The sequence below is a fragment of the Elephantulus edwardii genome, unplaced genomic scaffold (assembly GCF_000299155.1).
Source record: "Elephantulus edwardii isolate Elephantulus edwardi_28Jun2011 unplaced genomic scaffold, EleEdw1.0 scaffold00016, whole genome shotgun sequence".
In the NCBI taxonomy this organism is placed as follows: Eukaryota; Metazoa; Chordata; class Mammalia; order Macroscelidea; family Macroscelididae; genus Elephantulus; species Elephantulus edwardii.
The window spans coordinates 12098352-12116838 of NW_006399766.1; the positions used below are offsets into that span (position 1 = coordinate 12098352).

The 18487-nt window shown below is 40.5% G+C and overlaps 1 protein-coding gene across 1 annotated transcript in view; it reads left to right on the forward strand.

The window, feature by feature from the left end:
- The window catches only part of SLC25A14 (solute carrier family 25 (mitochondrial carrier, brain), member 14), a 75145-nt gene extending 65657 nt beyond the window's left edge, over nucleotides 1-9488 (forward strand). The window contains exons 9-10 of the mRNA XM_006881868.1: nucleotides 9022-9102; nucleotides 9447-9488. Of these exons, the coding sequence (XP_006881930.1) occupies nucleotides 9022-9102; nucleotides 9447-9488 (123 nt within the window). The remainder of the gene's footprint in view (nucleotides 1-9021; nucleotides 9103-9446) is intronic.
- The last annotated feature ends 8999 nt before the right edge of the window (nucleotides 9489-18487 follow it).

The following is an 18487-nucleotide window of genomic DNA, read 5'->3' on the forward strand; positions in this document are numbered from 1 at the left end:
TGACTCTGGAGGACATTATGCTGAGTGAAGTATCTCAGTCACAAAAGGACAAATACTGCATAGTGCAGTGTCACTGTTGTGAAACGGGACTGACATTGGGGTTGGGGGGAGACTGAGAAAGATGGGATATATTATGCATACTGCATTGAAACAGATGAGGGAGAGAACTGTTTAAAAGGGATATATGGTTAGGTATTATTGTCATGACAGGAGTCCAGAAGGAAGGCTGCATAGTGTAGTGGACTTAGGGAGAGAGATTGTGTAACAATGAAAGAATTTTTCTCTTCAAAGAGAAGAGTGAACTAGGGGGGAGTTGGGCAGGGAGAAAAGTGTAATAATGAATGAATGAATGGAAATCCAAAGTTTCTGTAAATTTTCATTAAAATTAATAATAATATTAAAATAGTTAAGGGAAAAATCCAAAGCAATCGTCTCTAAACTTTAACATGTATCCGCATCCCAATACATGAGGACTTATTAAAATGTGTGTTGCTTAGCCCAGTCTCCAGAGATTTTGACTCCAAAGGTCAGATTTGTAACCTGAGAATGTTCATTTCTCACACTTTCCTGGACAACATTGATGCTGTTCTTCCAGAGACTAGCATGAGGTGGATAGTTCATATGCAGTGATGTTAGCTCAGGGGAGTATCAAAATCCTGGGGATAACAAGCAGGTATGTCTTGGAGTAAGTATAGCCAGAGTGCTCTTGGAGGCAAAGATATCAAAGTTTTATGTCACATATTTTGGGCATGTTCCTTGGAAAATGACATCACACTTGGAAAAGTGGAAAAAGAGAGGAAAACCCTCAGCAAGTGGTGACTACAGCCATGGGCTTGAGTATGTCAGAGATGATGAGGATGGCACACGATAGGACAGGGTTCAGATCTGTTGTTCACAGGGTCACTATGAATCATATTGGACAGCAACAACAACAACAACCTGGAGACTACACTGAAAATCACGAAATTAGAGATAGGGAAGCAGATTAGGCTCTTCCAGTGGCTCAGAGAGAATGAAGGCCTGAACGTGAACATGATATTGAAGGTGTAGAAAAGGGGACAAATTTGAGAATAATTTTGTTGATAAATCAATGGGATTAGATTGATTGGATGTAGAAAAGGAGAGAAAGGGGGTATCGAAAATAACTTCAGGTTTTTGTGCTTGGTGACCAAGTAATTGCATTCATTGACAGAGGCATGGCAGAAAGGGAAGCAGGTTTTGTGGGAGACATCATAGTTTTGGACTCTTAATTTGAAGTGCATTAGGAACATCCAGTGGATGTGTCAGGGATTGAGAAAAATCTTGAGGAGCCATCAGTTTACAGGCAGAGCAGAACTGTGGAGGGTTTTGACCAAAAAAACACAGGCAGAGGAGCTCACAACCTTTTTACCTCACTGAGGTCCTAAAGAACTCCTGAGAACAACAATGCTTGGGGCAGTGAGTCTCAGACCCTGGGGCATAAGGTTTGACAAAATCCCCCATGGCATTTCTGATTTCCTGTCTGATAATCACAGAGAGGAGCAGTGGGCCAGGAAAGAACAGTAAGGAACACTGATTTTTTTTTTTCAACTTTAATGCTAACAGCTTCCCGGAACACTGATTTTTAAGAGCGAGGCAAGCAAGGAACCTTTTCAACCTTTATGGAGAACAGATCATCCGAGACACTGGGCTATACGAGGAGGAATGTAGCATCAGGATTGGTGGAAGAATCATCAAAAACCTGCGTTATGCAGATGACACAACCCTGCTTGCTGAAACTGAGGACGACCTGAAGCACTTGCTGCAGAAGGTCAAGGACTGCAGTCTTCAATATGGATTGAAGCTCAACATCAAGAAGAGAAAAGATTCTCACCACTGGGCCAATTGGCAGCATCAGAATGGATGGTGAAGAGATTGAGATAGTTAACAGATTTAGTTTACTTGGTTCCACAGTCAACACTCTTGGTAACACCAGCCAGGAAATCAGGAGACAAATTGCATTGGGAAAGTCAGCTGTCAAGGACCTCTCAAGAGTACTGAAGAGCAACGACATTAGGCTGGAGACTAAGGTGCACCTGATCCAGGCTATAGTCTTTGCAATTAAATGCTATGCATTGGAGAGTTGGACAGTGAATAGGGAAATAAATTGATGCCTTTGAGCTGTGGTGCTGGAGAAGAGTGTTGAATATACCATGGACTGCTAGGAGAACAAACAGGTTTGTCCTGGAGAGGGTGAAGCCAGAATGCTCCTTGGAGTCAAGGATTTTAAAGCTTTGTCTGACATACTTTGGGCATGTTGCAAGGAGGGACTGGTCCTTGGAGAGGGACATCATGTTTGGGAGAGTGGAGGGACGGTGCAGGAGAGGAAAACCCTCGATGAGATGGATCGATTCTGTGAGTGGAGTGGTGGGAATGAGTGTGTTTGAGACAGCGAGGTTGGCACAGGATAGATTGGCGTTTAGGGCTCTTATACATAGGGTCGCTATGAGTCACAAGCGACTCGATGGCACATAACAACAACAAGAAGCAAGGATCCCAGCAAAGCCAATGAAAGGGAGATAGAAGTTTCAGGTTAATAATGTTAAGTGTCATGGAATCCACTCTGACTTGTAGCGACCCTTTGTGCAACTGAAGGGAACCTTGCCTGATCCTCACAGTCTCTGCTGGTTGTTGCCATTGCCATGTTGATCCATCTCCTCAAAGGTCTTGGTCTCCCGTGCTAACCCTCTACTTTTCCGAGCATGATGTCTTTCTCCAGTGAATGGCCCAAAGTAGGTGAAGCAAAGTCTCACCACCCTTCCTTCTAAGGAGCACTCTAGTTTCTTCTTCCAAGACAGATTTGTATATTCTTTTGGCAGTCAATAATTTAGTCAATATTCTTCCCCAGAAACAAAATTCAAAGGCATCAGTTCTTCTCTTGTCTTTCCTGTTCATTGTCCAGCTTTCACACACAAATAAAGCAACTGAAAATTTCCATGACTTAGAAGTATTGATCCTTACTGTAAATAAAAAAGAATGACATCCTGGCTCTTCAGCGCTTTTAAAGGGTCTTTTGGAGATATATTTGCACTAAGCAATACATCTTTTGATTTCTTTACTGCTGCTACCACAGTGTTGATTGTGGCTTTGTTGTTATTGTTGCTGTTATGTGTCACTGAGTTGACTACAATTCACAGTGACCCTGTGAGCAGGACACTTGCCCTATTAGATCCCGTAGATGTGGAGCCTGGCCCTGTTCTACACCATCGTCTTGACCTCTGCCTTTTACCGGCCGCTTTCTGTACTCACTGTGTTATTCCGTCTCCTACGGGCTCTTCCTCTCTCGCTGACCCCTCTGCCTTTCCCGCATAATGTCTGTCTCCAAGGACTGGCCCCAGCTGACAACATGCCCAGAGTATATGAGACAAAATCTTGCCGCCTTTGCCCCTTAAGAGCCCCCTGGTGGTACTTTCCCCAAGACAGATTGGTTTGTTCTGTTGGTAGTCCATGTGATATCCAATATTCTTCATGAACACAATTCACAGACCTCATTTATTCTTCAGTCTTTATCATGGTCCAACTTTCAGATGCAGAGGAAGCAATGGAAAAACCACGGCATGAATCAGCCATGCTTAGCTTTTAAACTGACATCTTGGCTTTTTTAGTACATTGAAGACATGCTTGACCGCAGATTTTTCTAATGTAAAAGCTGAAAGCTTTGCTCCACCCATTTCATTAATGTGGATCCTACTTTCAGGAGTCAGCTCTTCCCCAGGTTTATTTTCTTTTCAAAACTTGACGGCCTGCTCTTCCAGCAGTTTATCAGACAATTTTTTTTTATCCTCTCAAAGGAAACTGAAGGTTAGAGAGGCTGCATAATTTTTCCAAGGTCACCTAATTGGTATGTGACAGAGTCAGGGTTCAAATCCAAGATCCCTCCATTTTGTTTTCTCTTCTGTTGGTAGCAGTACCCTTGGATAATTGAACATTTTCTTTACACCAGCTTATTCAGCTAAAAACTCAACTCATTGCCATCAAGTCAGAACCAACACTTCTCTACCCTCCACTGGGTTGCTGAGGTTGGAAATTTGCACAAGATTCCCATCTTTCTCCCTCAGAGAGCGGTGCATTGGAGCTGCCAGAGTGCCAACGCTACACCACCAGCACTCCCTACCACCTGTTTACAGCTGCTTTGTTGAGCAATAGTGTCTTTTAGGAGCTCTGGTGGCATCATGGGTTAAGCATTGAACTGCATTGAACAAAGTTGACAGTATGGAGCCACCAGTACTCCATGGGAGCAAGATGGCAGCCTGCTTCCATAAAGATTTGCCATCTCAGAAACCCTAAGGGGGTGTTTCTTCTCTGCCCTGTGGGGTCACTGTTAGACAGAATCGAATGAACAGCAATGGACATAGTTTTTTAGTTTTGATGTCCATTACCGCCCAGAAGCTCATGATCATTCTAAAGGATAGTAGTGCTCAGTGGTAGGTCCCAGTCTTTGTGGCAGGAACTTTCAGGAAGGATGACTTCTAACAGAAGTTTGTGGTTTCAGTCATAGTAGATGTTCTGTTTATTCTAGTGGCTTTTGGGTCCCTTAACCACTGGAAAATGCCTTTCTCCACACCATCTAATCCCAGTGGAATTCTTACTGAGACTTTCAGTAGCCATGGTTGTTGCTTAGATGTGTTTCTACAAACACTGAGGTGAATGCAGATATTTTGAAGCAAATAAAGTTCAGGGATGTACCATGTTCCTAAAAGTATTTCCCAAGAGAGCAGTTCCACAATCCATACTCTTTTAACACCAGCAGTCAGGAAATCAAAAGACTAATTACATTAGGAAAATCTTCTGTCGGGGGCCTCTCTAGAGTACTAAAAAGCAGCAGTGTCAATCTAGAGACTAAGGTACACCTAATCCAGGCCATGGTCTTCATAATTATTTGTTATGCTTCCGAGAGTTGAATAATGACTGAGGATGACAGAAGGAGAATCGATGCCTTTGACTTGGGGTGTTGGAGGAAAGGAGTCTTGAACATAATATGGACCATCAAGAAAACAAATAGATCTGTCTTGGAGAGATAAAACAAAATTTCACCGTGGAGGCTAGGATTTTGAAACTCTCACCTGTTTTAGACACGTGGCCATGAGGGACCAATTCTTTGAAAAGGACATCATATTCTGAAGGGTGAAGGGACAGCACAGGAGAGAAAGACCCCAGATAAAATGGATTATACAGTGACTGGGTGAATGGGGGTTGGTGTGTCAGAATCAGTGAGACTGGCTCAGGACAGGACAGGCTTCAGAGCTGCTGTACATAAGGTCGCTATGGGTCACAGGTGACTCAATAGCACATAAAAACTTTAAGTTTTTATAAAGGGGAATGAAATTTGTTTGTTTGTTTGTTTTCATTTGAGTTTATTTAGGCATTTGAGTGAAATTGGGTCTTTGTGGTGAATAAAGGACTGTTAAAATAAAAAACAATAGGCAAGGGGAATGAAATTTTTACAAAAGAGTTTAAGGGAGCTCTTGTGGCCTAGTGACAAGACACTGCACTGCATTCCCTGAGGTACACGGTTCAAATCCACCAGATGCTCTGCTGAAGAAGGAGGGGGCAATCTCCTCCTGTACCAGTCAGATCTGATTTGACGGTACACTTAAAAATAATACAATAAAAATAAAAAAATATAAAAAAGAGTTTAAAATGAGATATGGATGAGACAACACTAGCAAATTTATGAAAAGTTGTAAATGTCAGAAAGCATTCTGCACTTATATTATTATGCATACATTGTTATAAGTTAAACTGGAAAGCATAATGGATATGTCTATGGATGTTTCTGCAATTCAATCAGCAGAACTTATTTGCAAAAAATCTTCAGCCTTCCTTCAAGAGGGTTTGAAATTAATGTGCACTGAGATGTTTTAAGTTAAAATACAATATTTAAGATGCTCTGCATTGGTGAATTTTTTAATAACCAACCACTTACTCTTATGACATTAAATAATGTCATCGATTTATTCACTCATCTACTTACTTGCTATTGAAGTTCTTTAACATTGCTTTTGTATTGTCGCTATACATAATGGCATTATACTTCATTATTTTGCATTTTGTCTTTGAGAGTCCCAAAGCATTTGGTAAGCAGTGTGTTAATTTGGGCACAAGGAGATCTGTGGGTGTCCGAGACGGTCTCTTATATGTGCCACGAAAGAGTGAGGCTCCCTCAGAAAGGCCAAAAAACATGTCACAGCAAGGAAACTGTGCATGCAGGGCTGTACAGGGAGTTGTCCTTGGGAAAACGGTAACAACAAGCTGGGACTGTAAAATACTTATGTAGGGCAAGTAGAAAGAGATCCCAGTGCCCACCGAAGTTTTATTGATAAATAAAACAAGCAAAGTTTCTAGCGTATCAGTGTGGGAAAAGGGGGAAACTTCTTCTCATGGGAAACCATATCAGGCATGGTTGGGAGGGGCAAGGAGGAACCAGAGTTGTTGAGAAACTCTGTAACAGAATAGGAATAGCCATGTGAGAAGCTGGGCGAAAGAGAAATATGGCAAGTTACTGGATTCCAAGGCTGAAAAGCCTGCAGGCTGAGGTTTAGAATTGGCAGTATGACAAGTAGGGATCATAGAAAAGAACAGCTGGCAATGTCATCCTGTCACCCTATCCAAAACTCTTTACTGATCTCTATTTACCCTAGCCTTGACTGATCTCTCTTTACCCTAGGCTTAATATTATTTGACCCCTTTTTACCTTCCAGTATAATCTGTCACTCTTCGTTTATATTCTAGAAACAAGGGAGGATTTCCAGTGCTGGCATTGTTTTATCCCTAAGTTTTTACCCACGCTGTATACTTAGTTGTATCCCTACCCTTACTCAGATGCACCTGTCACTCGACTAGCTCCTACTTCTTTCTTCAAATCTCAGGTCGAACTTTTACTGTCATAAAAGTCTTCCTGACCGCTGGACTAGGTTTTTGAAGTTTATCATAGATATCATTAATCTAAAAGACAATTTTTTGAGGAATAGTTCACATAAAATTAATCCATGTAAAGTGTACAATTCAAGAGAATATTGTCATCTATCACACCCCCTTTAGCTCTCACCTCAGTATGTCCCAAGTCCCCCAACCCCAAGCAACCAGTCACCTGCCTTCTGTTTATAGATTTGCCTCCCCTAGACATTTTATACAAATGGAATCATGTATTCTGTAGCCCCTTGTGACTGACTTCTTTCACTTACCATGGTGTCTTTAAAGATTTATCCATGTTGTAGCATGTTTTGGTACTTCACGACATGCCATATATGGTGACAATAACATTCCATTACATGGATTCCATTCCATTGGGAAGCCTTTGGAGGGCGTTCAGCATGAATGCTGTGTGATCTGATTTATAATTTTGAAAGAATGTCTGGCTTCTGGGTGGTGATTATAGACCAGTTAGGAGGCTATTGTTTCAGTCCAGATGAAATGTGATGGGGTTGGATTACATCTCTGAGGTCTCCCAGAGTCTGTGATTCTTTGTTGTTTATCTACATTTGGGTTTATTTTGCCTGCTTTTTGCAAGTTTGCCCCAATATTTGGGTCTGAAGCTTTCAGTGTTTGTTGAAGATCCATTGGGGAAACCATATTACCATGGTTTTTGGAGTTTTTTTTTTAAGTGAATATTGCCCTTATTTCTCTTAGCTACAAAGAAATGTTGAATAAGGATCATTATCTCTAGTATGTCTCATTCGGAAAATAAGATAAGAGACATTTATAAGTATTTAGGGCAAGGAATATTTTTTATGTTACTGTGGTCTTATCCAAATATGTCCAGTTTTTAGTCTAATGGTAGCATTTTTTAGTGTCTATAGCTACATAATAGATATATCTGTTATATATGAGCTGTTTGTGCTGAAAGAATTCAGCACACACCTCCAATTTATGACCTTTGAAATGTATAATTTATCATTTAACTCTTAAAACCACTTAGCTGATATCTACAGAATCCTTTTACAAAGGCCACCCAGTTGCTTTCTTAGCAGTTTACATTGTTCCTCCTTAATTTTCTGTAGCATTCAAATGCAGTAGACCAAGCTGTTACACAAAGTTTACAACGATGAGACAGACTCAGAGAAGTATAATCTTTGCCAAGTTCCCTATTTCTTTACCTTGCTGTAATTTTCTTGATAGCACTTAGGTATAATTTTATCTATTTCTCCATAGTTTGTCAGCTCCACTAGAATGTATACTATGTGTGTGTGTGCACACACACACACACATATTCCATGAAGGCAAGTATTGTATAAGTTTTCTGTTACTGTATAACATTTTACCGTGGAACTCATTGTCATGAAATAAACATTATCTCAGTGTTTCAGTGGATGAGGAATTCAGAAGCGGCTTATCTGGGTGGGTCTGGCTGGGGTTCTCTTATGAAGTTACAGTCCAAGGGTCCACCAGGGCTGTTGTCACTTGAAGGCTTGACTGGGGCCCGGAGAATACTTCTAGCTCGCTTCTGTGGCTGTGAGCAGAAGGTCTCAGTTCCTCATTGGTACTTGCTGGAGACCTCAGTTCACCAGGAGGGCCTCTCCTCATGACATGATATCTGACTTCCCCCATACTGAGTGATCTAAAAGATGATTCACATTGGAAATAGCATTTGCTCTCTACTGCTATATAACCTCCTGGCCACACAGGCCAAGCCTGATATATTGTGGGAGCAACAAATACAGGGCATTAGGGATCATTGAGGGGCATCTTGGAAGCTGGCTACTATGGACAATTTTCTCTGTCTTATTCACTGGTATCTTCATGACATTAAGCAGGCTACCTTGCATATAGCAGGTGCTCAGTAAATATATGTTGAATGGGTGGGTAGATTTAGACTACATATTAATGAAAAACATCTTTAAAAAGAATAAAGACCATTCATGGATGTAGAAAATTACCAGGCTAGGAACTAGAAGTAGTAGTGGTCAGCATAAAAGATGATTACTAAAATAAAAGTGATCTTCAGATGTAAAGAGAAAGGAGAACTCACTCTGTTTTGTTGTTGTTGCTGTTTCTTTTCCCCAGATGTGGAAGCATGAAGGCTTTTTTGCGCTCTATAAAGGATTTTGGCCAAACTGGCTTCGACTTGGACCTTGGAACATCATTGTATCCTTTGAGAACATAATGAAACACAGAATCTTTTGCCCTCTAGGTTAAGAGATAGTGGACTTCTTCCCCCTTGGAACTGCTCTAATGATCCAGCACTGAATTATGTCACTGCTGTTCTGTGTTAATTTTGTGTGTTTGCCCCTAAGACTCTAAATTTATTAGCATTAAATCTATTGATTTCACTTCACTAAATGCCAATGATCATAATGGGCACATGGTGAGTACTCGATGCATGATTGATTGCACAGATAGCGTCTGTTGAAGAGATTGTGATGTACGATTTTAGAACGAATTGTGACTTTTGCTGTCAATCAAGTAATCTTCCATGACTTACTCCTCAGTTTTTTATTACATATGAGCAACTCAAGAGGCTTCAGATCTAAGGACTGAAATATATGTGCGGAGCCCAGCCCTGCCAGTCTTTCTACTCTTCTCCCCCCCCACTGTGTTCTAATGTATTTTGAAAATGTTTTAAGTGTTTTATGAACCTGTGGTCCCCCAAGGGCTTTCTGATTGAAGGGAAAAAAGTCAATGGTTTGAATTGTTTGTGTGTCTGTGTTACCATGTTAACTTTTCCCTGAGAGGGAGTGTTAACGTTGAGACTCTGGCCCCAGATTGGTATCTTCTGTGAAGATGGATACTGATGGATAACTTTCCAGATGGTCAGCTTTCTGATGTGGGTTAAATGGTAGCCCCAGATGTGGGCTAGAGCAGAAGGCATAGGCCAGAGCAGTTACAGTTGTGGATGTCAGACCTTGGTTCTCATTAAAGTATTTATTGGCAAAATTACTTTGGCTTTGTCTTCATTTAATGATTGCTCTTTGGCTGGCTCTTTCAGGCAGAGTCTCTAGAAAGTGATAAAGAGATGATGACTATGAACTTGAGAACTAGACACTAGACTGTTAGGGACTTCATACCTGGACTGTTAAAGTGTATACTTATAGGAATAGAGTAAGTGCTCTACTGCCGCCATTCATTGTTAGACTTCTACTCACTCTCAAACATTAGATAAGTGGTTCTTCCTTGAACAGGAATAAGCAGATGACTCATTTGGAAATGTGTACAAGTAAACTGCTGGGAAGTTTAAATTAGACCCCAAACCTCTGATTCTAATTGTCTTATAGGTAACAAGTTCTGGCTTCTTTCTTGTACTAGAATAGTAGACACAAAAATATTAGTTGAATGAATCGTTTTGTTCTTCATCTTATCCATTTGCTAATTTATTTAAGAAGCATGTGTTGTGTGTAATTTACACCGAGAGGATATTCTGGTGAGGAAGTCTGTAGGGAGTTGCACTGCTAACCCAAAGGCTTTCTGACAGCTGAAATCCACCAGTGGTTTCTTGGCAGAAAGATGGACAGTCTCCTCCTTTGCAATTTACAGACTCCCTGACGACTCACTGGAGGGTCAGGTATGAGTCCATTCAGACTGGACAGCGAAGCACTAAGTATATAAAAATAAGTAATTTCTTTTCAAACTTATATTATAGTGGGAGAAACAGATATGTATAGAAATAGGCATAGGTGGTACTATGTGATGGATGAGAGATCACCCAAGTGCTGTAGAAGCCAGAACTTTTACCACTTCACGGTGGTTCAGTCATGGTCCACACTTTGTAAAATCAAAAAAGTTGAGTCAGACTCCACTTTGTAAAATGAAGCAGACCAAGAACCTTTGGAATGGAGAAAATTAGTCTAAATCCCGGAATGGGAGACTCAAAAGAGGCATACCTGAGCCTTTTCAGGAGCCTGATGGGAAAGATTGGATGATTATTACGGCAGTGGAGCAGGACATCCATTGACGGCAGTGTGATCTGCTACCCTCATTGAGCCAAGCACGGCTGTTCCACACGCTGCTGGTTAAGCGATTTAGTTGCTATGAAGCATGGCTACTGACATCATTTTCTAAGAAAGAGGTTACATTTCTATCAATGTACTTTTTCTAGCTCCAGTTATTGTTCCAGTTCACCCACATTTTACAAATTTAGGTCTGGCATCTGTGACTGAAACTAGAAGTCCTGATAGACGCACAGAGGAGGAAACAGCCAATTACCTCAAGATGTGGTAGCTTAGGTAGCATTTGAACTGAGTCTAAGGAAGAATGCTGCCGTTGGATATCATCAAGTCGGCACTTGACCCATAGCTGACGGTCCAGAGGCAGTAAACTGCACGGGAGGAGATTTCCCATCATTCTCCCACAGACCAGCTGATGGATTCAAACCATGTGCCTTTGGAATTGCAGTGCAGATTCTTACCACTTGGTCACCAGCGCTCCCTAAAAGAAGATCATCATTGTGTACCGTTGAGTCAGAACCAACCCATAGCTGTTCCTCCTGTGTGTTTTCAGAGGCAATTAATTGCCCGGGAAGGAGTATATATTTTAGGTAGAGAAAGGCAACTAGGCAGGGCAACTGTGCAAGTAAAAGCTTACAGGTGTGAAAGGGCAAGGTGTTTGGGGGAACGGGCAGAGGGGAGGAGAAAGCTCATCAGGGCTGTAATGATAGAGCAGTCGGTTTCAAACTCTGAGCAGCTTGTACAAATGTAGATTCTCCCATCCCATCTTCTGAGACCTGATCCTGTTTCGGGCAATAGCATTTGGTTTTGTCATAGCACTCAGTGAGAAACACTGGTCAAGGAATGTAGGCTGGAATGAAAGGGGATTAAAGGTCAAATTAGAAAGTATGTCCTAAGAGTTTGAACAGGAGGACAAAGGAAACTTTGAAACCAATTCTATAATGGGCTCATTTTCATAATCCTAGCCTCTAGGGGGAGGGTAATCCTAGCAGCAGTATGGAAGGGCTGTTGCTGTTGTTAGGTGCCATCAAGTCTACTATGACTCCTAGCAAGTCTATGAAGAACAGATCTGAACCTTGGCCTCTCCTGCACCATCCTCCCCCTCTCCAACGTGCTCTGTTCCATTGTTACAGTCACTGTGTCAGTCCATCTTGTTGAAGGTCGTCTTCTCTTTCTCTGACCTTCCATCTTTCCAAGCATAATGTCTTTTCCCAAGGACTGACCCCCTCCTGACAATATGCCCACAGTATTCATGACAAAGCATCACTATCTAAGGAACACCTCTAAGGAGCACTGTAGTTGCCTTTCCTCCAAGAAAGGTTTGTTTGTTCTTTTGGTAGTCCATGGTGGGCTGAGGATTCTTTTCTAACACTACAATTCAAAGCCATTGACTCTTCTCTCATCCTTATTCGTTGTCCAACTTTCAGATGCACAGGAAGCAATTGAAAAGATTGAGGCTTGGATCAGATGAAGCTGCTTACTTTTTAAATTGTGATTTTAATGAAGCTTCACAGAGAGGTTGGGCTTTCTCAAAAAGTTAGAAATAGAAATACCATTTGACCCAGCAATTCCACTACTGGGAATATACCCTGAAGAGACCAAAACTGCCATCCAAACAGAGATAGGCACACCCATGTTTATCACGGCTTCATTCACAATAACAGAGTTGGAAACAACCCAAGTGCCCATCAACAAATGAATGAATAGAGAAGGTGTGGTATATTCACACCATGGAATACTATGAAGGACATTATGCTGAGTGAAATATCTCAGTCACTAAAGGACAAATACTGCATGGTGCCACTGTTGAAATCTACTGTCTTTTATATAGGTTATGTGTTCAGTCAACAAATACTGAGCTTGTATATAGTCACTGTGGATACAGCAAAGTACAAAACAGGCAACAATCACTGCCTTCATTGAGCTTATATTATATAAAAGGGAAATATGACAGAAGATTTATAAGTGAAATATAGAGTATATTAAACGCAAAGCTGAGACTCATTGCTGTTGAGTTGGAACTGACTCATAGCTGACCCTCCAGTGGATTTTCCAAGGCTGTAAATCACACGGGAGTAAATTGCCCATCTTCCCCAAAGCTGCTGTTGGATTTGAACCACCAGAGAGGCATGGCCTTTTGGTTAACAGCAAAACTCTAGTTATAAAACTTTGTAGAAAAATAAATGAAGGGAGCTAGTAAACATCAGGGCATGGTCACAGTCTTAAACAGAACTCACAGAGAGAAAGCAACTTTTATTTTTTGGTTAACTTTAAAAAATTTTTCTAAAAAAATTTTCTATTGGTTTGCATACAAAATTCATAAACATTGTGTTTCATACATTCCTTCATTCATGTTGTTTTCCATACAATCAATCATATGCATTGTATTTTATAAAATAAATCACTGTTCCTCTATGCCTACTATTACCCCATCTTTTCAGGTCTCCATTGTATCTTTCCTAATTCTTTCTACCCCTCCCTCTGCTCACCAGACTCTGTCATCCCAGTGATTTCCTCCACTCCTGCTACTCTACCTCCCTACCCACCACTCCTTCTCCTTGTGGACTTTCATACACATCTTACTAGTTATCCTTCTAATTTTACAGTAATAGTCTTATGCAATATTTGTCTTTATGAGACCGAGTTAGTTCACTCAGCATAATATTATTTTTACTCTCCTGAGAAAGCAACTTTTGATCAAAGTCTCTGGAAGAATGAATTAAATGACATGCAAAGGCCCTGAAATCAGTGTGCCTGAAATCTAGTGAATATCATGATTCAGACAAGACATGATGGTGACTTGGATGAGGGACACCAGTAGTAAAGGGTGTGAGAAGTGGTTCTAGATCTATTTTGGAAAAGGATGTAGGCTGTTAGACAGTTGAAGCAGAGTTAAGGAGCTCTGGTGACCTAGAGGTAAAGAGTTTCACTGTCAGCTCAAAGGCAGGCAGCTATTCCACAAGAGAAACATAGACAGCCTCCTCTCATGTGATTTACCACCTCTGAAAACCCACTAAAGAATCAGCTATGAATTGGTTCTGACTCTACAGTACCTAACAACAGCCACCAAGAATTTTAGTCTGGACCAACTGAAAGGGATTCTGCCACAGAGATGGGGAAGACTATGCAAGGAAGAGAATTTTTAGGAGGAAATTAGGAGTTTTATATAAGTTAGGTTTGAAGGACTTGTTAGACTTCACTAGAGATGTGGAGTGAGCAGCAGAACATAGAGGCATGGTGTTCAGCATCAAGGTATAGGTTGAGGATGCAATTTTGGCCCTCATCAGTGTATCAGCAGCACCAAAAGCCAGGGAACTTAATGAGAGCACCAGGGGAATGGAGGAGCCCAAGGACGGAGCCTGAGGCGTTCCAACATGGAGCACTTGGGGAGAAAAACCCAGAGGACACTACCAGTGACCAAACATTCAGCCTGAAGTAATCAGGGGTGGGGGGAAGCACACAAATTCGTTCTGGTGACGGGGAAAAGTCAAGTAGACTATGAAGGCCAATTATTTTCCATATAGATTTTGATGCTATGATTTTTGATGCTATTTCATTTGAAGCTATGAAATCTGTCCAGATTACAAAAGAGGAAAGGGTTGGCTTTTTTCACGTCAGACATGGTTATGGACAGAAAGGTTAGGTTAAAGATTGTTACTTTTCCTATTTTTATTTTTGATATAGTAGTACTGGTTCACACAGTGGTTACATGATCGGCTGTTAAGTGAAAGTTCATGGACTTGAATGCATCCAGTGGTTCCACAAGAGAAAGGCCTGTTGGTCTTGCTCCCATAAGATTAAAGTCTAGGAAACCCTGGTATTTCTAATTGAATTGCTATGAATTGGAATTGACTTGATGGCACCTAACTAACAACATGCTGGCCTTATAGCGCATCCCCTTGCATTACTGACGTGATGAATAGAGTAGTCTGAACACTAAAGGTTAATCCCAGTTCTATGGTGAAACAGATTGTAGTAAGGGTATCCCAGATGGTAAATAAGGACTTACTTCCTAACAGTTGACATTTGGAGGGGATTATTTCGCATGTCATGGAATTCAGTGCTTTGAAAACAATCACAAGATTCCCTAACATACCAAGCTCCCCGTTGTTGTTAGGTGCTGTCGAGTCAAGTACAGCTCAGCAACCCTATAGACAAAACTGCCTTATCCTGTGCCATGCACAAAAATCTCTGACATGCACAATCCTGTTTCTGCAGTTACTGTGTCAGTTGACCTGATTGAGGGTCTTCCTTTTTTTCGCCACCCCTCTACTGTCCCAATCATGATCTCCCTCGCCAAGGGATAGCCTCTCCTAGCAACATGCCTAAAGTATGTGAGACAAAGCTTTGCTATCCTTGCTGCCAAGGAGCTGTACTTTCCCCAAGACGTATCTGTTTGTTCTTTAGGTCATCCATGGCATGGTCAGTGCTCTTCTCCAATACCACAGCTCAAAGGCATCAGTTCAATTCTTCTGCCATCCTTATTCACTATTACAGCTCTCAGATGTATAGCAAGTCATTGAAAAGACCATGTGGTCTGACTTAGGTGCACCTTAGTCTTCAAACTGATATCATTGCTCCTCAATAATTTGGAGAAGTTCCTGACTTCAGACTTTCCCAGTGGAATATATCTCCTGTAATCCAGACTGCTAGTGTCAAGCTCCCTATTAGACTTTTGATTTGCAGTGAATGTTTAGGTGACATTGACATAACAAAATGAATTCGTAAACATAACCCACTCCTCTTGAGTTGATTCTCATAGTGACTCTCCATTAGATTTCCCTGTCTATTATGGAAAGAGACTGGCCATCTTTCTCCCATGGAGCATCTGAGATTTGACCTGGCAAGCTTTCAGTTAACAGACTGATACATTATTCACTATACCACTACGACTCCTTACAGAAAAAAACCAGCCATTTAATTTATTTTTTAATTATTATTTTAACAAAAATTTATAGAAAAGTTTTATTTCATTCATTCATTGTTGCACATTTTCCTCACTACCCTGCCTAGTTCACTAGAAAAAAAAAATCATTCATTGATGGATGCATGATTTCTGCCCTCCCTTCCACCCCACTTTGCTATGGACTCTTATTCTGGACTGTTGTCATACAAATAATGCCAAATTATATATTCTTTTCAAACAGTTCTTTACTTCATCTGTTCCAATGCAGATTTCACTGTCCTTTCTTTTCTTAGATTTTCCCCCAACCTCCATGTCAGTCCTGTTTTATAACAGTGGCAATATGTAGTATTTATCCTTTTGTGACTGAGATATTTCACTCAGCATAATGTCCTCCATAATGTTGTGTAATACTTTATTAGTTTGTTGTTTTTCAGTGATGCATAGTATTCCAATGTGACTATACCATAGCTTTTTTTATCTATTCATTTGCTTATGGGCACTTGGGTTGCTTCTATCTCTTTGCGATTGTGAATAAAGCAGCAATAAATATGGGTGGCGCATATATCTGTTCGGCTGGAAGCTCTGGTTTCTTCAGGATATATTCCTAGTTGTGGAATTTCTGCATCAAATGGTACTTCTATTTCCAACTTTTTGAGAAAGTGCCATACCACCTTCCATAGTGGTTGCACCATTTTACACTACCATCAGCAGTGAACAAGGGTTCCAATCTCTCCACAACCTTTCCAGCATTTGTTGTTTGTTGCTCTGTTGAACTTTGCTATTGTTACTGGGTTAAGATGATATTTCATAGTTATTCTGATTTGCATCTATCTATTCATATCCTGTGCCCATTTTGTGATTGGGTTGTTTACCTGTTCTTGTTGAGGTTTTTGAATATTCTATAAATTTTAGATATGAGTCCTTTTCAGATATGTCATTACCAAATGTTTTTCCCCAGTCTGTAGCTTTCCTTTTTACCTTGGAGTTTTTTCTGTGCCTAGAGATTTGATTCTTAGAAGGTCCCATTCATCTATTTTATTCCTTCCTGATTGTTCAGGTGGTTCAGGATTCTTGGAAGAGTGTTCATATTTTGGCTTAGGGCTTCTAGAGTTCTTCCAAGCTTTTCTCTGATGAAGTTTATAGTCCTTGGTTTTACTCCTAGATCCTTGATCCACTTTTAGTTGTTTTTTTGTGTATGATCTGAGGTCTTGCTTGAGTTTTCTACAGATAGTTTTCCAATTTTGCCAGCACTGCTTGTTAAAAAGGCTTTTGTTTCCCCATTTAACTGATTTCATCTCCTTGTCAAAAATTGGTTGACCATCGGTAGATGGGCTGATTTCTGGATTCTCAATTCTATTCCATTGAGCTTTATGTCTGTCACTGTACCAGTATCACGCTGTCTTGACCACCACAGCTGTGTAGTAGGATTTGAGATCAGCAAGTGAGACACCTCCTGCCTTGTTTCTCTTTTTCAGGAGTGTTTTACTTATTCAGAGTCACTTTCCATTCAAGATGAAATTGGAAATTGCCTTTTTCCATCACTGTGAAGAATGGAAATGGTATCTGCACTGGGATTTCATTGAACTCATAGATTGCCTTTGGTAGAATTGTCATTTTCACAATATTGAGTCTTCCTAACCATGAGTCGTCCATTTCTCCAGATCTATTTTTGTTTTTTGTAGTAATGCTTTGTGATTTTCTTTGAATAGGTCTTTTGTGTTTCTAGTTAGATTTAACCCCAACGTATTTAATCTTGTGGTTAACTATTGTAATGGGTAGTCTTTTTCTTAGCTCCATTTCTATATTCTCTTTGTCACTGTAGAGAAATTCAATTGCTTTTTCTATGTTGATCTTATATCCTGCCACTTTGCTGAATTAGTCAACTATGTACAGTAGTTTTCTTGCTGAGTCTTTAAGGTTTTCTAAGTATATTAACATATTATCTGCATACAGAGATACTTTTACTTCCTTTTTGCCAATTAGGCATGATCCTGGGAAGGGCGGAAGGTTGTTGAAGGAGAGGATGACCCTCAACCATGTGGATTGACACTGTGACTGCGGCAATGGGCTCTTGTGTGTCAGGAAGTGTGAAGATGGTGCAGGATAGAACAGGATTCAGATCTTTTATTCATAGTATCTGCATGAGCCGTACTTGACGGCACTTAACAACAACAACAACAACAACAACTGTGCTAATTTGGATACCTCTTATTTCCTCCTCTTGTTTTATTTCTATCGACAGCACCCTTTTATTTTTTAGTCTTTTTTTTCCCCTTCACTTTTTCAGGTGTGTCTTTTGTAGACAGCATATTGATGGGTTTGTTTTCTTTTATCCAATCTGCTGCTCTTTTTCACTGATGCATTCAAACTATTCACATTCAGTGTAATTATTGAGAGGCAAGGTTTTAGTGCTATCATTTTGTAGAGTTAAATCAGCTACTTTAAAGTGAAGAATTGAGTATTGTGCAGCTACCACTTTTATCTAGTTCCAAAGAATGTCTCATTATCCTAAAAGGGGAAAAAAAAACCCCAAACCCTAACCCATGCATATCTGCAGTTTCTCTCCATTTCCTCATTCCCCTAGTCCTTGGCAAACACCAACCTACATTTTATCTTTAGGGATTTGCCTATTCTGGTTATTTCATATAAATAGAGTCATACATTATTTGCCCTTTTGAGACTG